We start from the raw sequence: 23,738 nt of genomic DNA, 5'->3' as shown, positions 1-23,738 counted from the left end.
CGCCTGACATCATAATGCTTATATTTTAACAATAAGCTAAAACTAAAAATAAATTATGTAATCAACTTAACAGTCACTTTTTTTAAAATGTTTATTTATTTTTGAGAGAGAGAGACAGAGTGTGAGTAGGGGAGGGACACAGAGAGAGAAAGGAGTCACAGAATCTGAAACAGGTTCCAGGCTCTGAACTGTCAGCACAGAACCCAACGCAGGACTGGAACTTGACAACAGCAAGATCATGACCTGAGCTAAAGTCAGACACTTAACCAACTGAGCCACCCAGGTGCCCCTCAACAGCCATTTAATCTAAGTTGTAAAAATACCAGGATTAGAATAATTCTTCCCTGACACAGAGCACATACCTTCAGAAATCAAAATTACAATTCTCCAAAGAGTTTTCAAATTCTTGTTACTGCAATAGCATATGAAAAAGGGATAAACAAAAGAAAGGAAGAAAAAACAAACGCAATTTTCAGGGAACATGAATAATTATCTAGAAACTCAAAGGAAGATATTAGCCAAAAAAGTAACAGAATCAGTAAAGGAATGTTGTATCTGAGTATAAAATAACTATATCTCTTCCTATACCAGCAATAATCACCTGGAAAGCATGGTAAAAAAAAAAAAAAAAAAAAAAAAGGATGTCATTTTAAAGTTGTAGGAATAACAACAAGAATAAGAATGATATCACACTGCATGATATTTACAACATATATGAACGTACGAGGATCTTTTTAAAAAATTATAAAACTATTGGGTGATTAAAAAAACATTTGACTCAGTAGAGATACGTCATTCTAATGTCATTTGACTAGATCAAAACACAACATAAAAATGTCTGTTACCCCCAAATTAATTTAGAACATGTACAAAATTCCCATCAAACCACAGGAGGATTTTTTCAAAATACAGATAAAATTATTCTAAAGATCATTCTGAGGAAAGACTAAAAATAGAAAATAAAATTTTGTGGAAAAGATAATGTACAACTACGTGGACTAAATATTTTAGCAATAATTTAAAGGTTTCTGAATCTGAGAGATACGGATTACTAATTCTTCCCTGGGGGGGCAAGGCGCGGGGGGGGGGGGGGGGGCGCAGGGCTGAAGATAAAGAGGAGGAGGAAGTGACCAAGATAACTGTATTAAAAACATGTTTCCAATTTCCTCTCTCAATGTTAATTACCTCAAGCCCTACAATCCTAGTAACCAGAGACAGTTAAAGAAATCCCCCACCCCTTTGTGTTCCTGAAATAGTTTACTATAAGGAATCATTCTTCCTCATGTGACTAGAAAAGATTCACAGATAACTCCCTTGTTTCCCTTATGACAAGGCTAGACACAGACGTTCCAAATTCCCATTCTTTGCTCAAAAATGATTACTTGAACTATTTGTACCCAATGATCTCAACAAAATATCTGTTACTGGGACTTAACCAAAGGTTAGTTACAAAGCTTCTCTACTTCCCTGAGACCCCTGAACTTTGACCCACCCCCACTCTTAACCAGCATACAACCTAACAGCCCCTCCTAAGAACAGACTGATCTCAAAGTAAAACATTCTCTGTACTATCCAATCACTCCACCTCTACCCACCTATATCTATTCATTCCACTTCCATACAACAGGTTCTTTCTAAATATTCCCTCTTCCTTCTACAAGAAAAACCTTTTCTGCCTTTCTTTTTTAAATTTTTTCAGTGCTCATTTATTTTTGAGAGAGACAGAGAGAGAATGGGAGCTGGAGGGGCAGAGAGAGAGAGAGAAAGACACAGCATCCAAAGCAGGGTCTAGGCTCCTAGCTCTCAGCACAGAGCCTGAAGTGGGGCCAAACCCATGGACCTAGAGATCACGACCTGAGCTGAAGTCAGACACTTAACCAACTGAGCCACCCAGGTGCCCCTTTTCCACCTGACTTTTAAGACACTTAGAGATTCTCAGAATGGTAGCATTTTCCTTATTGCAATAGTCCCCATTCCGCTATTGCAAAGGTCCATTTCCCCATTCTTACAATAACCTTTGTGAATAAACTCTTCCTTAACAGGATTCTGGATCTGGTTTTTATTTAGCAAAAGGCTCTAATTCTGATTTAGCAGTAGCAGGGCAGGGGCAGAGAGAGAGGGAGACACAGTATCCAAAGGAGATTCTAGGCTCCAAGCTGTCAGCACAGAGTCCCAAGTAGGGATGAACCCATGGACCTAGAGATCACGATCTGAGCTGAAGTCAGATGCTTAACCAACTGCGCCACCCAAGCACCCCTTTTCTACCTGACTTTTAAGACACTTACAGATTCTTACAATGGTAGCATTTTCCTTATTGGAATAGTTCCCATTCCCCTATTGCAAAGGTTCCTTTCTCCATTCTTGAAATAATCCTTATGAATAAACTCTTCCTTTACAGGATTCTGGATTTGTTTTTATTTAGCAAAAGGCTCTAATTCTGATTTAGCAATAGCAGGGCAGGGGCAGAGAAAGAGGGAGACACAGAATCTGAAGCAGGCTCCAGGCTCTGAGCTGTCAGCACAGAGACTGATGCAAGGCTTGTACTCATGAACCATGAGATCATAATCTGAGCCGACGTCAGGCGCTTAACCAACTGAGCACCCAGGTGCCACTTCTAATTCTGATTTAGATAATAAAGTGTAAAAGTAAGGATAATCTAGGATCTACTTGACTAGAGGTGTAAGTGTTCATGATCAGAAGGTCAAATAAATAACACAAAAGGGAACAGAGATTCATTCATTTGCCCCATTATATGGTAAGTACTGATTGGGTTATATTATTCCATTAATGAATAAATGGGGGAAAAACCATGACCAATGATTTGCATGGTGTTAAAGGGAAAGATGAAATTAATGACAGGATATCACAAGCAAATGTACAGACTTAGCTGGGTTAAGCTATATAAAGAGATATATATGTTCCTATAAGAACTTCTAACATAGGGAAATGAAAAGTCAGAAAAAGCATTTATTTCTGGAAATGACAGGTATATTTAGAAGGGATGAGAGAAAAAATGGCATGGTAAAAAGCATTTTAGGCAAAGGAAAGTACACATGGGAAGGTGAAGACTAACAAATATCTAAGACTAAACAGAACAAACAGGTTCACAGGACTTGATAAAAAGTGGTGTTTGCAGTGATTCTTGATTCACTGGCATCCAGAAGCATCAAGGCACTCTTTATGTATATAAAGAGTGTAGTGGCCTAGGCCATGGGACAAAAAGGGCTGATTGTAATAAAAAACTGGTTTTGACAACATGCTCTGAGCTTTCTGTGATGTTTACTTAGCTTAAATACAGACATGGAAACCTAAGAAAATGTGAGGAAAATTACTGAATAAAGACTGTGGAATTAGGAATGTGGTATGGAAGATAAACATTTATGAAACTGACTTAGGTGCAATAATTAGAGACTATTATCTCATTCTTTAAAAAATTGTTTTACAAAGGGATTTATTATTAATTTCCTTAAATAAAAACTTAGAGTGTTTATATTTAACATAAAATGAATTTAAACTACGTCTTTATTTAAGTACCATGCTCAAATACCAAGAGACTAACATTTCTTTTCTTTTGCATTCAATTAACTATCGATTAACAATCCTTATATCAATTTTAATCAACCAACAAATCTTCCAAGCTGTAAACAAAGAATTTCCAAGTCAGTAACCAAAACAATCTAGCTAACCAAGTAAACATTCAGGAGCTTAGAACAAGTTCAAATTTTATTCAACTTCTTAATCCTTCTAAGAACCAATCCACTAACCAGTTTTAGGCCCCATTGCATTATTTTCTATTTTTGAAATAAGTTGTTGTGAGATAAATAGGTGTGAAGGAATGAATATCTGGTATATTTTATTGCTTTAAATACAGTCTTATCAAATTGCTGGAATTACAGCTTAAGTTTAATTCAATTAATGGAAAATGCCCACCATATACATTTTTCAGAATGTAATAATAACTACAATTTATTGAGCTCTCATTATGTATAAGTACTGAGTTATATTGTTCATATTTTATAATTTAATTCTAACAACACACTATATTGAGTTAAGCACCACCAAAGAAAAAAATTGTGAAAGATTTTGAAATGGATCAAAAAGATTGCAGGTATTAATAGAAGCCTATGCATTTTTTTTTTTTTTTTTTTTTTTTTTTTAGAGCATAGCCTTCTAGATTATCTGATTCTATGGGGTTGATACATTTTATCACCTTTGAGCTATTTTATAAGTACATAAATTATATATTACTTAGTAATAATTCTTGTCTCTAAATCAGTAAATAAAATGTGATCCTACAGAGAGAAGTGAAACCTGCCACCCCAACAAAAAGTCAGTTTTGTAATACTTGTAGTTTGATTTCACAGACCAAACATGTCTCTGGACTTTGAATTTTCTTTTAAGTCAACTATACTTACCTGTTCACTCATTAATTATGAGTTAAAATTGTTGACATTTGTTCATTTTCTATGAGAGTCATAATTTTATTCTTTTAAAATTTTTAGGCTGTAAATTACTAGTATTATTCCCATTTTTCAAAACAAACAAACAAAAAAACTGAAACTTGAAGAAGTTAGCTGACTTGTCCAAGTTTTTGCTTGCCCAGCTTTGCTTAACTCCACAGCACATCCTCAACACCCCTAATCACTATGCCTTGCTAAAATTTAGACTATTTTGCTTTTTACTTCATTATCTCAAGTATCTCACCATCAAAAGTACCAAAGATCAAAGAAATACTCTAGAAAAGCTGTTCTTTAATTTTTTTTTAATGTTCATTTATTTTTTGAGAGAGAGAGACAGAGTGTGAGCAGGGGAGGGGCAAAGAGAGAGGAAGACACAGAATCCAAAGCAGGCTCCAGGCTCTGAGCTGTCAGCACAGAGCCTGATGCGGGGCTCGAACCCACAAGCTGTGAGATTGTGACCTGAGCCGAAGTCAGACGCTTAACTGACTGAACCACCCAGGCGCCCCCTAGAAAACCTGTTCTTTAAAAAAGATGGCAGTTGACATTTCCACTAGATAATTTAATTGGCAAAGACCATCCTGATTGTCCAACCAACTAAACAAATGAGACTTTTTTCTCCCCAGAGAGCTCTGACTTTATTTTTCAGTTCAAATAAATGAATACATTATCCATAAGACATTTATTTTAATAGTTTCTGAATTCTAATTCCAAAAAAAGAATGAAAAGGAATGAAACCAAGGCAAGAGTTTTATCCCCTAGATGAAATTAGATACTGTCATTTGTAGTATTTCTTACTGAAGTTCTCTCTGTTTTGCTCTTAGGCAGCAGCAGAAACACAATCTCAAATTGTACCCATGTTTAATGTCTTACCATAGAATAATGTACCACATTAAAGGTTATAAGGTATATAGTGGTAAAAGAATCTCTTAATAGAAGGTATAATTAAGGGACAAAAAAATCTGAAAGAAAAAAGGAAGAAAGGAAGAATAAAGAAGAAAGGGAAGGATTGAGTGGGTACGGAAGAGAGGAAGGAAGAAGATGTACACGTTTTGCTTCACATTAAAAAAACGTGACATCTTTTCTTGTGGTAACCACCTCCCCAAGAGAACGTGCCCCTCAAAAAGGACCTCCTGTACCCATTCCTGGAAGAAAAGAGGAAGCATAAGAAGCAGCGACTGCTGCAGATCCCCACCTCCTACTTCATGGACGTGAGGTGCCCAGGACTCTACAAAATCACCACCATCTTTAGCTATGCACAAACGGTAGTTTTGTGTGTTGGCTGCTCCACTGTCCTCTGCCAGCCTACAGGAGGAAAAGCAAGGCTTACAGAAGGATGCTCCTTCAGACGGAAGCAGCACTAAAACCACCCTGAATCAAGATGAGTGGGAAACTATCCCAATAAACAAATTTTTGCTAAATAAATTTTAAAAAAATTAAAAATAGATAAATAAATAACCTCACGTAACTTAGAAAAATGTCACAAACCCATTAAAAATATCATTTCAGAAAACAAAACACTGCTTTCTTCACTTTATTTTAGCTACTAAAGTCTCTCACAATCTAATTCAACAACAAAAGGTGTTAATTCACATTTCAAGTTTTTTCAACTGCAAGGAGAAATCACGCTTTGCATAGTCAACTTTACTTTGTAAGAACCAAATTACTTAAAATTATTCATTTATCTTAAAATTGGCACCAACAAAAACCTCCTTTTTAATGACATAAGGCTTGACAAGCCTCTGTGTTGCATCACCATCTGCCACATCCTGCTCTGATATTTATAAATACAGTTGTGCTATTGATGGTTCTACAACTGTTCCAGGTGTAAGACATTAGAATAGAGAATTCTCTTTGATCACTCCAAAGTCATTTCTTCTTTTTAAATACAAGCAGTCTGGACTGTTCTCAGGTTCCCAGAGGTATGTCTAGTAAAAAGCCTTTTAATCTCTAACTGGTTTGTTCAGGTGAAATAGGTCACAAGAAAAAGAGATAATCAGAAATATATATTAAAACAAAAAAACACACAGATTAACTGCTTTTTTTTTAAGAAGAAGAGAAGTATGAAGCTCTTGATTTTCATCACTTTTAATTTCTAAATACTATGGGACTTAGTTGGAGATGCGACACAGTTCTTGAAATACCAGCTCTACAATTTTTGGCCCAACATGTTTCTGTTTATTCAAATGTAATTTTTGAAACTTAAAAAAAATGTTTTTAGGAACTCAATGTACGTAGTCTGGGCTTTAAAACATAATTCTGAAAGCTGGTTCATTACATGACATTGCATCAAAGAAAAAAAAACAAAGCACTCCTCCTCTCTCCTCCAGGTAAAATCCTGTATAAAAATATAAACATCCTGGTACTTAGTTCTCTCAAAATTTAATTAAAAACAAACAAAAACTTGGTTAAACAAAACTTGGTGAAATTTTCATTAGTAGCTAAATAAAAATACGGAAGCTTATCTAACTGGGAACAAGAGGAGAAACTGGAAAACCAGAAAGTTGATGATCAGAGAACCAGGTTAGGACTTAAAAGACAGAGGTAAGGATATAAGAATTCAAGAAGAGACCAAGTTAAATGTTTAATGCTTATGTGAAGAAAAAATTCAGATTTATTACTGATAGTTTTATACATGTGATCAAGGAACAACATCTGTAACGAGAGGTGTCATTGCTACTAACGAAAGACAAATAGAAAGAGGGGTAAGGAACATATACAATTTTAGTAGTTTCCATGAAATGATTTAGACTACAGAAAATAAAGAAGTATTATCTCATGTGGGACCCAAGGAATTTTACAAAAATCCCCTGCCCCTGGACAAGCAGAGCAAGACTAACTCCATTTTGTGCTACACCCACCATCTCATGTATAACCCCCACATGACCTGCTTATTGCTTAAGACACTCCCCCACCCTAGTCAAGCCGCTGAGCACACCCTTACTGGAAACTGGCTCATTTAGGAATGCAGAACCTCTAACCGCCAAAGAATGTAAACCCCGCCTTTTGCTCGCCAAACTTGCGCGCCAATTCTGACCAGAGTGATAGGCTAGTTCAAACAGTTACTATAGGGTAAATTGTAATTCAATTGGCCACCTGCGTGTGGACTGACATGAACGTACAACTTTCTGTGTGTGTTACAATCTCATTGGCCACTGGCCCCCATAAAACTGCTACACCTCATAACCTAGGGGACCAAGTCCCTGCTCCGCTGTGTCGGGTATACTTGGGCCCAAGCTCGAGCTTGCAAATAAACCCTCGTGCGTTTGCATCGGTATCGGCTCCTTGGTGGTCTCTCGGATTTGAAATCAGGGGCATTACACTCATCCCAAAGATCTCTGCTTCAAATGAGAGAAAAATATGCTTTATTTACAAAGATGGCAGGTACTAAAATAATAGAAAAATGGTTACTCTTAATTATTGAATAGAGTCATAAAAATTCATATAGCCTCAACATTTTGGGGGATAACAGAGAGAAACAATAATTTACTCTGTTAAAAAGAAAAACCACAAGCCCAAATGAAGTCACTTATGTTAAGAGCCCCACGTGAGCAAATCAAGACTTAATACCTAACCTAACTGCAGTTTCCGTACCCCCAAAAATGTAACATTTAACCAGTCAATATGAAATTTCCTGGTCAGCACTGGGAAATGTACTGATAGACCCTTTTCATTCCCCTTAGGAGAGCAACATTCTTTCCTAATAGTTTCCTTTTTTTCTATTCCTTTTCTGCCTTTAAAAACTGATCCTGGGGAACCTGGGTGGCTCAGCTGGTTAAGCATCCGACTTCAGCTCAGGCCATGATCTCACAACTCAGGAATTCAAGCCTTGCATCTGGCTCTTTGCTGTCAACACAGAGACTGCTTCAGATCTTCTGTCCCCCTCTCTCTCTGCCCACCCCCCCACTTGCATTGTTTCTCAAAAATAAACATTAAAAAAATTAAAAAATTAAATGAAATAAAATAAAATTAAAATAAAATAAAAACTGTTCCTTTCCTGCAGCTCAACAGAGCTCTCCTCTACTTGTGAGATAGGATGCTGCCTAACTCACAAATCATTTAAAGAAGCCAATTAGAGCTTCAAATTTACTTGGTTGAGTTTTGTTGTTCAACAATTCTAATGATGATCTGCTTATAGTTCAGTTAACAAAGGATAAGAAGAAACTTAAAATATTTGATTAGATGCCCAGAACAATAACAAACTTTTAACGACTACAGAACATTAGAAAAATCAGTAAATTAACTTCCAAGAAACATAAAAACAAGTGAACCTACATAACTTAAAACAACATAGAAATACTTTGGAATACCTCATATACCTGGTCATCAGGCTTCTAAAAAATTTAATTATTCAGAAAAAAGCATAAATGTCCAAGGATCAAAAAGGTATCTAAACATCAAGAAAAATTGCTGTCTCTAAGAAGCATGAAAGAACAAGTTGGTTTACTCAGAACTACATTTAAAATGATGGATACTTGATTTTCCCTGACAACCTCCAATTCTTTCAAAATTAAAGCTGACTGGAAGAAGTGGAGAGGGTTTATGAAAACACTCAAAACCTCACACATATAGACGAGTCAAAACTGAAGTCTTCTAAGGAAGAGAGAAAAATCTCCAGTAAGGAGAGAAATCAGAAGTTCCAGTTAAAACACCTGGTTTTAAATTCTGCTTTACCTAGTTACTTATCGTGGCATATTTTTGTCTATCTTATTTAATCAGAATCCTTCCTTATCACTAAAACGAAGACATCATCTGGTCTATCACCTAAGTTGTTGTGAGGATCTAGGTTTTGAGAGAGTACACAGTAGCATAAAATAAGGATTGCAAAGAAGTAAGTAGTCCAGGTTTAAGAAAACCAATAGCTCCAGTGTGGGAATATGAAACAATAAGCCACTGGTCTTAAGGTAGAGTAAGCAAGTTTTTAGAATGCTAATCCAAGAATGAACATACCAGACAAAAAAAAATTTTTAATATGATAAATAACTGTGGAAGAAACTGGTAGACAGCTCAAAACCTGTTCTACAGAAACATCAAGAAGAAGAAGAAGAAGAAGAAGAAGAAGAAGAAGAAGAAGACGACGACAACCACCACCATCAAGCAGACCAGCATACGTATTATGGAAATCCAAGGAGAAAGAGACAGGCAAATACAAAATATTTAAAAATAAAATGGCCTAAAACTTCCCAATTTTGAGGAAATACATGAATTTACACATCCAGAAGCCCAATGAACTCCAAGGAATATGAATTCAAAGAGATCCATACTAAGACTTGACCAAACTATCAAAGACAAAGAAAGAATCTTAAAAACAGAGACAGAAGTGGATAAATAAGATTAAAAGCTGACTATCGGTAACCACGGAGGCCAGAAAGCAGTGAGATGATATTTAAAATGCTAAAAGAAATGTAAACCAACAATTCTATATCCAGCAAAACTATTCTTTAAGAATAAAGGAGAAATTGAGACATTCCCAGATAAACAAAGCTAAAGGAGTTTGTTAATAGTAGACTTGTCTTGCAAGAAATGCTTAAAAGGAGTCCTTGAGACTGAAATGAAAGGACACTAGATAGTAAACTGAAGACATAACAAAAGATAAAGAACACTGGTAAAGGTAACTGTATAGGTAAATATAAAAGCCAGTATTACCACACTTTTGGTTTGCAACTCCTGTTTTATTCCTGTAGGAATTAAAAGGCAAATGAATAAAATAATTATAAATCTATATTAATGGGCAATGTATAAAGATGTAATTACTGACAATAACAATATAAAGGGGGAGGATGGAAAGGGACTTTTCAAAGGAAGGGGCTGTTTGTATGCCACTGAAACTAAGTTGGTAGTAATTAAACTAGGTTGTTATAAGTTTAGTATGTTAATTGCAATCCCCAAAGTAGCCACTAAGAAAATAACTAAAACACATACACAAAAGAAAATAAGAAAGTCAAAATGGTACACTACCAAAAATAAAAAACATACAAATGAGTACTTGACATGGACTGAATTGTGTCCTCCCCAAATTCATATGTTGAAGCCCTAAGCCCCAGAATTTAAGAATGCACTGTATTTAGAGAAAGGGCCTTTAAAGTGATAAAAAAGTTAACATGTGGCCCTTATGATGGATCCTAATCCAATTTGACCATTGTCCTTATAAAGTTAGATACAAACAAATAGACACCAGGGGTATGCACAGAATTACAATTATGTGAAGAGGTAGCAACAGGAGAGAGGAGTCAGAAGAAATTAAAGCTGCTGACATCTCAGTCTTGGACTTCTCACCTCCAGAACTATTAGAAAATAAATATCTCTTGGATAACCACTCAGTCTGTGGTACTGTTATGGCAGCCTGAGTAAACCAATACAGTACCTATTTGAAAGAACATAATATTCTGCATTATTTACTTTTCTGTAACATGAGTGCTATTTAAATGAAACAACAGGAACAATTAACAGTGGCAATCAGTAAAAATTAAAAGTAGGACTAATCAAAAAATATGTGTGAGAAAATATAATAATCATTATTATGTTTCTTTTGATAAATTCAGCAACTTATTTTATCTTTTTTTTAACTCTATTGGAATTTAAATTTTATAGGCCACATTTTATATTCTTAATATATATAAATGTAACTAAGATTAAAAAAAATTTTTTTTAACGTTTATTTACTTTTGAGACAGAGAGAGACAGAGCATGAACAGAGGAGGGTCAGAGAGAGAGAGGGAGACACTGAATCTGAAACAGGCTCCCGGCTCTGAGCTGTCAGCACAGAGCCCAACATGGGGCTCAAACTCACGGACTGCGAGATCATGACCTGAGCCCAAGTCGGACGCTTAACCGACTGAGGCCACCCAGGTGCCCCCTAAGATTTTTTAAAAGAAGAGAAAAAAAAGTGGGATTAAACAAATATTACCAGTATTTAGAAAAAATAACAACGACATGTTTCTTTTTGTCCCATGAAATAAAATAGTTTTATGCTTTGTGTCTCCTTTCCAATAATAACACTTCCCTGTACCGAGTAGAACCCTTCTTTTTAGTGTGGTAAAATTGAGTATCGTTAAATGTAAATTTCACTTTGACCACTCTGCTTGTATCAAGTCCATATTCTTGGTGTCAGTCCTGTGATGATATCAAGCTAAATACCCTCTCAATAAGCACAGAATACTTAGGATTATAATTACTAGTAATGGCAGGTACTTAGATATGTAAGAAATTGTTTCAAACTCCGCAAAACATCCATCTATTTTGAATCTAAATGCTTGTTTTGGTATTCCAACTGTTAATCAATCATGTCTTTTGCATTGATAGATTAATTATCTTTGCTTTCCATGTGTAAAATAAATATCATTTCAGAAGCACACTAGTAATTTCAATTTATGCTATCAAAGTTGCATTCCAAATGAGTTACAGTTTTAGTAAAGACATTGAGAGGATCTTATTTAACTTGGCTGTCCTTTTGTGGTGACTTTTTTTCTCCACCTTGAGTTAGGAAGCAGTCATGTTACACAAAAAATGAGACATTTGTTTGTTGTATAAGTTTTTTCTAGTCTCCTTATGGCTTCTTCAAATATCATCAAACATTTTTGGAGAAATGGCATAAAAATTTCTGTTTTAGTATAATCTTTTTCTCCGTTCTCATCCTCAATGTATTGCCAAATTAGACAAGGACATTCTTCCTGTCTCACACTTTAAAAATATTTTACTGCAGGATATCTTTTCTAAGTCCAACAATAATTATAGCCATTCTTTAGGCACATGTCCAAGGAGGCTATCTCCTTCCATTTCTTTATTTTTTTTTTTCCTTCCATTTCTTTAAAGTCAAAAATCACATTAAGTGTACCTGTACATATTGAGAACATTGAAAAGTGCCCTAAAATGTTCACTATGAAAGCTTCAATATCAGAAGTAAGCAAATCACATCACATTTTAGCAGTGCTATATACAAAGGGCGCAAAACACTTTGCAGATAAGATCTTTTATTTTATTTCTTAAAAAAATTACACTGAATGAAATTGTCCAAAATTTAAATTTGCACTGTCTGTCAAATACACAGATGAGTAAAGTCTAGAATTATATTTGGACATCTCAACAATCTTGTTTTATGTTGCCTGTGGTTTCACTAAAATCTTTAAGAATATGATTTAACGGACTTAACAAATCAAAGTATCTAAGAACTAAACGGAACATTTTCTTGTTGATATGATTTGCCATATCGATGGATATGTCGAAGTGTGGTTGTTGCTTAGATCCATCAAAATGAGCTCTATATTGATTGTGAAATGTTAAACTTTATTCCCTGTATGACTTTTAGTTCTTCTTTCATAGGAGTTTTGATCTTTGCAAATTAATGCTCCCTTTCATTATATTTCCCTTTGACATATTTTTCCACAGCTACCATGTAAAGTATTATTAAACCACAGAACAAGGAGAAATTCACCTAACCTTGGTATTGTGTGGGGAAGTTACCTTGAAGCACTATGTACCTCCACGTACATAAATACGCCAGCTATTCCAGAGGGCAAAGAACAAAAAGGGCCTACCAACTAAATCATGATGCTTACGTTACACATTTATTCATTTAAAACAAACAGCAGGAAGCAAGGGGAAAAGCTGGGGTTAAGTTAACACTCACGGTATAACACCTTAGGATGCAATCAAGTTATAAAGGACCTCAACTAGCTGAATGTTCACCTATTTCCCAAACTACTTGATTATTTACTATCTATACTTAAAAAAAAATCCCATGACTTTTGTCTCAATCTTATAAGCTACCAGTTTATTATCTATGAATCCTATCCACCCTGTTTTTCTTATTTCAATGGAAAAACTGAATATTTCAAAATATGTATTATATAAAACACATAGATACAGAAAATATATATTTCACATGGTATATACCATCAAAAAATATGTAGAATTAAGTGGTCTGTGAATAGATGATCCCTGAATTCTTACCATATCATATATTTTATCCTATTTTAGATCTCCAGTTCACAGAATCTGGCAGACATTGTGAGCATAGGTCTATGGGGCTTATAGTTGCTGCCCAGTACATGCTTCTTTAATAATGTAGAGTGATAGAAAAAATGGAAATCAATAATCAAGTTGTTTTGTGGGTGAAGGAGAACTCGAATGGAAAGAAAAATCCCGAACCAACCAATCAAACACATTAATACAAACCAAAACCCAGTACTTTCCCTGGTGGGTATCCCTGTCAACTCCTTTCTAGTGTATTTGCCTATACTTTTTAGACCACTCTAAACTAAACCTCAATGTCCTCATTCAACAAGACCATATCAGAATTAGATATAACTAAGACCATATCAGGATCAGCCACTCTAAGGTTCTAACTGTATTTTCAGATTTTTCTTAAAATTTAGACAAGAGAACTTAAGTTACCTAGCACAATGACTAGCACATATACCAGAAGCTCAATAAATGTGTGCTTTATGTACAAATGAATCAGTTCCTCCTATTACTGACTTTCAAGGAAAATCTGAGAAATTGTCCTTCTAAAGGCAAGTACTTCTAAAGTGCTGTTTTTGAAAACTGTGGTTATCCTAGACACAAATTATAATTTGGTAATTATGTATTTGGATTATCAGTCAGATGGAAAGAAAAAGTACTCTCAAAATATTAGGGGAACTGAAAAGCAAACAAAATCTTCAACTGAGGGCTAGATTGAAATTAGTATTTTTAAGTAGAGGAGAGCCACAATTCCTGTCCATAAATGGGTAAATTTAAGTTTTGTTAAGATAAGGAAAATTCAGAAAAGCCATAAAGTTTAATTATATTTAAAAAACTAAGAACTTTGGCACAGTAAAATACACCACAAGCAGATTTTAAGTATGAATAATAATTACTTTCAACAGATAATTTCCATAAAATATAAAGTATTTCCATAAGTCATTAACACATTAAAAATTATAAAATAAACAGTGAATTAATTCAATAAGTAATTAAGAAGAAATATAAGTGAACAATAAACATATTAAAGCATGTTTAAGCTTACCAATAATCAAAGGAATCCCAATTAAAGTAAGATAATTTTTGCTGATTAGATGGACAATGATTGCTAAAATTCCAATTCAAAACCAACAAAACTATTCTGTAGCAATAAAATATAGATTGGAACAATTATGTACAATGACCATAAATCTAGAATCATTTCGAATCTATTTCTTTGTAACTTTTAAAATAATTAACCAACCTGTGCCACTTTAATAGAATTCTGGGTAGAACCACCAGCATGATATTCGACTTTGAATTTTTTTACAAGTTCATCAAACCTACAAGAAAATCACAGTAGAAAAAAGTAAGTTAGCATCTGTCAGTTGTCACAATGCAAATTTTTCTGATTAGAAGCACACTGAATCACCATTAGTAAAATATTTTCAATTATATAATTATGTTGAGTAAATGAATTAAAATATATATGAAAAACAAGCATGCTGAATTTGTACTTATGAAAATTTTTCTACAAATGTACAATAATAAGAATTTAAAATATATAAACTGTCCATAATTAACCACTATACTAAAAAGGTAAAAATACAAATTCATAAATTATTACTTATAAGCAATGCATATTTTCCCATATTAAATGTTGACCTCTAGAATCCTTACAAATGTAAATTCTAGTAAGTTTAAAAAGTTTTAGATATCATAAAGACAATTAGTTTAAAATGTAAAGAACGGGGAAACCACACATTGGGGTATGATTCTAGGCAAGCTGCTTGGTGACATAATTTCTGTATCTGCCATATAAAGACACAGACAGTAGTGATCTAAAGCTTTATCTAAATATCTAAATATCTAAAGCCATTATTTTGGCATCTGATAAAAGCTATAGAACTTCTCTCCAGGAAAATACATACATCCACTATACATGAAACTTTCATGTACCAGGCAAAAAACTACGGACACTGATTTGAATAAATCTCAAATTAGATGGCCTTTATTAATCTGGATTTCAAATCAATATTCCTTACTGCATGTCTTTAGCATGTTAGAGATATCCAAGGGGCGTAAGTATGTACTTTAATTTCAAAGGACTAAGAAGCTTTGGAGGGAGACAAGGATGAATACACATGAGAAAATACAGAAAATTAGAAACCACCAAATTATCAAAAAACAGAATATATGCAATGTAGACAGCAAGTGCTAGAGGAGGTTGGTCAAAAAAGGGAGATTGGGATATGAATAGAATATTCAAGGAAGGTTTCAGTATTGACAAGTATTTTCAAAACTTTAAAAACAAAATACAGAAGTAGATCCTTTCACTAAAATGAAACATTTCACAGAACCTCAAAATACCAAAAAGACAAATACAGATATGGTTATATTAGGAATAGGAAAAATGGAGTTATACCCACTCCCATACATCCAACTACCTTGGGATTCCATCTGTAAAACACTGAGATGACAATAAACACAACTAGCAAACCTGCCCAGAATTTTGACAGCAGAATTCGTATGACACTAATAATACCAATGTAATAATAACAGAAGAAAAGGCAAAATATATAGGCACAGATGCAGAGGTAGGTAGCTGCAGTAGCTCAAGGGAAGTTCCCTTCTACTTAGGTACTTTTTTTTTTTTAATGCTTATTTATTTTTGAGAGAGAGAAAGAGAAAGAGCACGAGCAGAGGACAGCAGAGAGAGAGGGAGACACAGAATCTGAAGCAGGCTGCAGGCTCCACACTGTCTGCACAGAGGCTGATACAGGGCCCGAATCCACAAACCATGAGATCATGACCTGAGCTGAAGTCGATGCTGAACCAACTGACCACCCAGGTGCCCCTCTTCTACTTACTTTCTGAACTAGACAGATATCAGCTAAGCGTGATGTTAGAGATTGGAGAAGAAAGGGAGAGTGAATGGATAAAGTAAATATACAGTGATCAATTGCTAGGTTCATTTGAGGTCCCTCCACTGTCAAAAGCCAATTCCCCCAAAGGTTTTGGATCGTATTTGTAGTGGGTTGAATTGTGGCCTCCATAAAGATATGTTCCCCCATAACCAGTGAATGTAACCTTATTTAGAAAAGAAGGCTTTGGAGATACAAGTAAGTTAAGGAGCTTGAGATAAGATCTTCCCTCCTACATTACCCAGGAGGGGCCTAAGTTCAGTAAGAAGTCTTCTCATAATGGACAGAAGAAAAGACACAAAGGAGAAGACCATGTGAAGATGGAGGCAAAGACTAGAGTGATAAGGAGCCAAGGAACGCCAACACCCACCAAAAGCTGGAAGAGGCAAGGAAGGCTACAGACATTCAAATTTAAACTACTAAAGTTAAATAAAATTTAAAATTCAGTTCTTCAGGGGCTCCTGGGTGGCTCAGTTGGTTGAGTACCTGACTCTTGATTTTGGCTCAGGTCATGATCCCAGGGTTGTGGACAGAGCCCAGCATTGGGCTCGCACTGAGTGTGGAACCTGCTTAAGATATTCTCTCTCTCTCTCTCCCTCTGCCCTACTTGCATGCTCTCTAAAATAAAAAACTAACTTGGGCACCTGGGTGGTTCAGTCAGCTAGGAGTCTGACTTCAGCTCAGGTCACGATCTATCTCACAGTTTGTGGGTTTGAGCCCTGTGTCGGGCTCTGGCTGACAGCTCAGAGCCTGGAACCTGCTTTAGATTCTGTGTCTCCCTCTCTCTCTGCCCCACCCCTGCTTGCACTCTGTCTCTCTTTGTCTCTCAAAAATGAATAAACATTAAAAATAATAATAATAAAAGAAAAAAAAATTAAATTAAAAAACTAACTCATTAAAATTCAGTTCTTCAGGCACACTAGCCATACTTCAAGTGCTCAGCAGCCACGTGTGAATAGTGGCTATCAAAGTCATACACAAATAAAGAATATCCCTTTATTACAAAAAAGTACTGTTGGAGGTGCTGGAAAAGTTCAATAACAAAATAAACAGAGTAAACATGATCAATTCTAGAGCTGAAATGGACCTAAAAGAACACCTTCATTTAAGAAATGGGAAATGGGGCACCTGGGTGGCTCAGTTGGCTAAGCGTCAGAGTCTTGATTTCATTTCAGGTCATGATCTCGCAGTTCATGAGTTCAAGCCCCATATCGGACTCTGTGCTCACAGTGTCAAACCTGCTTGGGATCATCTCCTTCTCTCTCTGTCTGCCTGTCTCTGTCTGTCTCCCTCGCTCTCTCTCTCTCTCCCTCTCTCAAAAGATAAAAAATTTAAAAAAAATGGGAAAAGTTAGACATAAAGTTTGAGTAGATTGCCAGAGGTCACATATGGCACACTGGTGAGTCAAAATCAGAACTGCAGTGTCAAAATTACTTGTTAATAAATTACAAATACACACAAATCAGGGTATATTTTTTATCATTTCAGTCAGTAAAGAGAGTTTTCTATAAAAACCAAAATTTTGTTTATTAATATTACTTTTGGAATTAGTTCAAGTATAAAAATTATAGGACCTCGTATTTCAAGATGGATGATGATGCATATGTTTGCATACTTTCCCAAGTCTTACCAGATGTCAAAAAACATGTTTTATATATATTTATACATATATATTTATATATTTACCTATATATGAAAAAACGTATAACAATACCACAAAGCAAGCAAAGAGGCCAAACACAGACCACAAATTGAAGAAATAATAAATACTAACTTTACAGAAAGAAAACATAATAGAATTGACAAAGCAGTGATAGGAGACATAAAAAAGTAATTCCTTTAAACACTCCATTTGGAACACTGTCCAGCCTCTCCTACCTTACCCACAAGAGTACAATTTGTTTACATGTTCCAATTTGTTGTTGAAAGTCCTCCATATCCCAAATAATTGTGTAGCTTCCTAGCCTACCTGAAAATTTTTTTTTCTTTAAAAAACTTTTTTTGGGGTGCCTGGGTGGCTCAGTTGAGCGTCTGACTTCGGCTCAGGTCATGATCTCGCGGTCTGTGGGTTCGAGCCCCACGTCAGGCTCTGTGCTGACAGCTCAGAGCCTGAAGCCTGTTTCAGATTCTGTGTCTCCCTCTTTCTCTGACCCTCCCTGTTCATGCTCTCTCTCTGTCTCAAAAATAAATAAATGTTAAAAAAATTTTTTTTTAAACTTTTTTTTGGTAGCAGCTTTATTGAGATACAATTCACTCATTTGAAGTCTACAATCCAATCATTTTAAATATATCCATAATTGTGCAACCATCACCACTATCAAGAATATATTCATTAACTCATAAAGAAACACACAAACCTTTAGTTACCAAAACCGAATATCCCCATCATCCTTCCCCACCCTAAATAACTGCTATTCCACTTTCTATGTCTGTATTTTTGTCTATTCTAGCCATTTCATATAAATATGTGAATGATTTTGTTGACTGGGTTCTTTCACTTAGAATAATGTTATCAGTGTTCATACATGCTGCAGCATCTATTAGTACTTTATTCCTTTTTTTAGCTGAATAACATTGTGTTATATGGATATACCACATTTTGTTTATCCATTCATCCATCCCAGATACTTAGATTGCTTTCATCTTTTGATTTGTTATGGATAATACCATAATAAACATTCACATACAAGGTTTTGTGTGGACATAATATTTTCATTTCTCTTGGGCATATGCCTAGGAGTGGAACTACTGGGTCAATTTAACTTTTAACTATTAACTTTAACTTTTGAACTTTTTGAAGAACTGCTGCACTATTTTCCATTCCTTTTTAATTTTTTTCTCAGAGAAAATGCAGAAAAACCTGCCTGCCTAATTATATGAAAAAGAAGCAACTAAAAAATAACAGAGTTTCTATAAATTAGTTTTACCACTTCTGAATTTTAAAAAATATCAATAGTTGAGTGAAGGACCTGAGCGATAAAAACGGCTTTGGATAAAAAATAAGATGAAGGTAAGAAAGCTGAAAATACCCAGGAAAATACCCAAAATCCGTAGGAAATATAAGAGATGAAGAGTATGAAAGAAAAATTAAGAAGCACAGAGAATGGATCAGGTAGCCCAAGATCCATTTAAGAAGAATGATGGGGAGACTAGAGATAATGAAGGGTAAGAAAGAAATTCTAGAAAAAAATGTTTTCGAAAGAGAAAAAATATATAATCTTCAGATTTGTTCAAATGTGAAGCAATTCCATTAGGGAGGGGACTAGGATCCATATTTGGACAATACCTTATTCAATTTCAGAATTCTTCATATCAAGAGAAAACCTTAAGAACTTCTAGAGTGAAAAATAACAGATTATCTGAAAAGGAGTAAGAATCAGAGTACATCAGATTTCTTAAAGAACAGAGGATGCTAAAAAAAAGCAAAAAAACAAACAAACAAAAAAAACCCACATTATATTCTATGCTAGAAGAAAAAAAAAGATTTTCAAAATAGAATTCAATATCCACTCAGATTATCAACTCATGATAAGGGAAAATACAAGCTTCACATGTAAGTACTGGCAATTATGAAAAGAAAAGTTACTAAGGAGGAGGTGTAACAATCAAAACAAAACATAAGAAAGGAGATAGCATGGGTTTACAACAACAACAAAAAAAAAGGGAAAAAAGTGATAACTGTGTATAACTTTGAAAAAGTAAAGGAGTCCAAAAAGAAATTAAAGGAGGAACCATTACATGTAAAATTATTACATGTAATAAATTTTATTACATGTAAAATTCTTCCTTAAGTAGCAAATATTTTAATAACAAAGTAATGTATTTCTCTTCTATGAATCCATACATACACTACAGTACGTGGTTCTACAAAGAATAATAGTTACCTAGTTATTTGGTTATGAAGGCCTTTTGTCTGGTTTTCAATTTTAGAAACTATGCTGAGATAAAACATGTAACATTTAATTACAATTGCAAACATTTGTAATACTTAATAACATTTACAAAATATAAAAACATTGTATATACATGGACATTTTGAATGGAAGAAGGGAAAGATGAAAGAAAAAGTTTTCTCATTTTCTCTCCTTCAGTTAGAGTTCATAAGTATCTCAAATGTTCATAATCAAATTTTCAAAAAGGATTTTAAGTACACTGTTTAAAGTCATAAAATCAATCAGTAGGAAGATTAAAATGTATGAAATAGCATAAAGAAAGCAATGAGGAAGGAAAAAGAGAAAAATAGTATAAGTGCACTATATTGTTCATCTTCCAGAGGAAGAGTCCATAGACATGTAAATTTGTTAATTAAGGAATATAACTACATTATATAAATTTTATAATGATAAACTAAAAACATTAACTGTTAGTATTTGTAGCTCTGGAGTGCAGAAGAAGGGAAGTTACATTGTTGGGCTTTTTGTGTGATGGCCAGAGGCATCATCACCATAAATAAATAGAAGATCGAAAGGCAGGCAGACATAATGATATATGTACGCTTGACCATCTCTGGGCTCTTAATTGATTCACTGATGTACATTTCTACCCCTGCACAATCTGCATTTTGTCTTAATTACTATTGCCTTGTAAGTCTTAATGAAAAGCAAGTACCTTCATCTTGTTCTTCGTCATGAGAGCATTGAATATTATTCTTGGTCCTTTGTACTTCTATATAAATGTACAACTAGATGTCAATTTCCAAATAACAACTTGTAGTGATTTTGACTAGGACTGTATTAAAGATATATATGGAAGTTATAACCTTTCTAATATTAAACTGACTAATACCTGATCACAGTGTGTATCACAATATATTTATTTAGGTCTTTAGTACTTCTCAATTAGTTTCATAATTTTTGCCATAAATCTTGTGCATCTTCTATTCAAGTCACTATTATTTCCTGCTTTAATACTACTAGAAGTAATATTTGTTTAAACCTAGTTTTTATTTGTTGCTGGTGTTCAGAAATATAATTCTTTATATAACAATTTTTACCTACCCAAGTTGCTAATATCTCTAATTCCAATAATTATCTGTTTTTGCCGGACATAACTTTTGTGAACAGTGACAATTTTTTCTCTATTTTTCTTGCCTTAGTGCAAAGACTGAGGACCTCCAGCATAACATGCACAGATAACAGTGGATAGTAATGGGCAAACTTAGGCTTATTCCAAACTTTGACCTAATAAATCCTAATGAATCCTGGTGAATGGCTAAGTCTTAGAGGGAAGTATTTAATCTTTCACTTCATTTTTACTGTATGTATGCACTGCTTCTACTAAAGAGTTAAATATTTTAAAATGTTAGACCTCTATCTACTGATATTTTCCATATATTTCAAACGTATAACACAACCCAATAGAATTAAAATATACCTGTGTATATTACAAACAAAATTACCCAATATATACATATGTGTGTATATATACATATATAAATAATATATAAAATATATGATTATAATAATAATATGTAATATATATAAAGGATCTAGAAAAGTACAACCAAGGGGTTAACACTGGTTAGCTCCAAAGTAGGAGGAATTATGGATCTTGTATACATTTATTTCGACTGTGTAATAAGCATAATAAACTGCTTTGTAATGAAGACACTTTTTACTCTACTTCATTTTATAGTGGAAGAACATAACAATTTTCTACATAAGTATCTAAAAAGAACTACATATAGGACAAAGCAGAATAAAACATAGAGCAGAGAAGTGAGTGATTCTGAATGAAAGAGGCAGGAAAAATTTAACACTTGAACTGAATTTGACAGATAAGGGAGAAAAAATATTCAGGACTGAGGGTAAAACAAAAATATGACATATTCAGGAAACAATTTAAACACAGACTAAAATATAGGTCAAAATCAAAGTAGTAAAAACTGACAAACATAACTCTCTCTGCCACGCTAATAAATGTAGACATTATTCAGTACGCAAGGAGAAATTACTAAACTCTGTTTGCCAACAGTGTGAAAAACAGACTTGTTTTGTTGTTGTTTAATGAAGTCAGCGCTGTTTGGAGGACAGTGTAGAATAAAGACAGGCAGATTGCCACTTTTCAAATAGTTCATACCAAAGATCAGATGTTGAGCTAAGATGCTAGAGAGAAATTATTAAACTAAGGAAGCATTTCTGAAGTTGAAGACATAACACGTGATAAATAGCTGGAAGCAGAAGATGTGGTAGAGGGATGACAATTCTGAGATTTCTAATTTGGATGACCAAGTGGATGATGTTGAGAAGGTAAATACAAGAGAGAAAATAAATTGTATGGAACAAAGGGAATTCCTATATAGTAACAAACAAACCAAGAAACATTTCTATTTAGGGAAGTGATTCTAAGGAGGCAAGATTTGTTTCTTTTTATCTCTTGCAGGGATTAGGAATATAAATTACAACCAGATTTTCTCTCTATACTTTTCTAGCTGACACAAAATTTTGTCTGTCAGTAAATGGTCTACTTTGTGTCAAAACTATCAATGTAGTCAATGGAAAATACCATGAAAAGATGAAGGACTATGTATCTTTAATGAATAAAACCATAAATTCAGGCTGAAACATTAATGAACTTCAAACTATGATTATAATTTGATAGGTAAATAATCTAATCAGTTATGTGAAAATATTATTTCCTATGTTGTTTAGAGATGAAATTGTTTAAAAGCTTTATATTTTATGGGAAACTTCAACATATTTCTATTATGTGATTTTTTTCTACAGGGAGTAAAGTGGCAATTTTAGTACATGATAGATTCATTCTTACTTTCTCCTTTTGGTTAAGCTTCTTTGTCTAAATGGAGTGGGCATATCTAACACTTCAATCAAATGACTGACAGAAGTGAAAGAACAATAGCTGATCCATTTTCCTACTAGCAGCCTATTTGTGAAACCCAAATTAATAAAATATATACAGCTTTCATAATGTTTAAAAACTTCCAGAGAGAATGTTACTTAAATAAAATGCTACAGAAAAACTGGATTCAGTGCTTATCCAACTTCTAGATGAGAGTTTCTATACAATGGAAGTAAAAAATGAATAAAAACAAATTTGATAATGTAAAAATATTTAAAATTTTTCTCTATAAAAGCAAAATTAAACAAATCCAAGCAAATTAAATATAAAGAAATTTTACAATATGAAAAATGGTTATTACATTTACTTTATATAATTTAAAAAAATATCTTAAGATATTATTATGTATTTTGGTATTAATTTAATAAATTAATTCAATTTTTAAAATGTTAATTTAATACTCTCATAGGGAAGAGAAATGAAAATATTAAGGCTCAGATAAATGGACAAATTAACAAAAAACAAAAGAATGGATGTTCAGAACAATCAGAGATGCATTTCATATGTTCATTATTTTTTAATGAAATTATTAACAAAAATGACAAGAAAATACATTAAC

The 23,738-nt window shown here is 33.9% G+C and overlaps 2 protein-coding genes across 9 annotated transcripts in view; one reads left to right on the top strand and one right to left on the bottom strand.

The window, feature by feature from the left end:
- The window catches only part of ADK (adenosine kinase), a 517,703-nt gene that overhangs the window by 334,333 nt on the left and 159,632 nt on the right, over nt 1-23,738 (bottom strand). For all 8 annotated transcript variants that reach the window (XM_042909145.1, XM_042909147.1, XM_042909148.1 and 5 more), the window contains one exon: nt 14,662-14,740. In XM_042909145.1, coding sequence (XP_042765079.1) covers nt 14,662-14,740 — 79 coding nt within the window. The remainder of the gene's footprint in view (nt 1-14,661; nt 14,741-23,738) is intronic.
- On the top strand, nt 5,479-5,880 carry LOC122202696 (40S ribosomal protein S27-like). The gene has a single exon (XM_042909154.1). The coding sequence runs from the start codon at nt 5,663-5,665 to the stop codon at nt 5,819-5,821; it is 159 nt and encodes a 52-aa protein (XP_042765088.1). The 5' UTR covers nt 5,479-5,662; the 3' UTR covers nt 5,822-5,880.

The sequence above is a fragment of the Panthera leo genome, chromosome D2, assembly GCF_018350215.1.
Source record: "Panthera leo isolate Ple1 chromosome D2, P.leo_Ple1_pat1.1, whole genome shotgun sequence".
Lineage (NCBI taxonomy): Eukaryota > Metazoa > Chordata > Mammalia > Carnivora > Felidae > Panthera > Panthera leo.
This window is presented reverse-complemented; position numbering and strand designations above follow the sequence as displayed.

Bases quoted from the DNA above. Each gene is read 5' to 3' on its own strand.
- LOC122202696 (XM_042909154.1), top strand. From the start codon at position 5,663: ATGGACGTGAGGTGCCCAGGACTCTACAAAATCACCACCATCTTTAGC.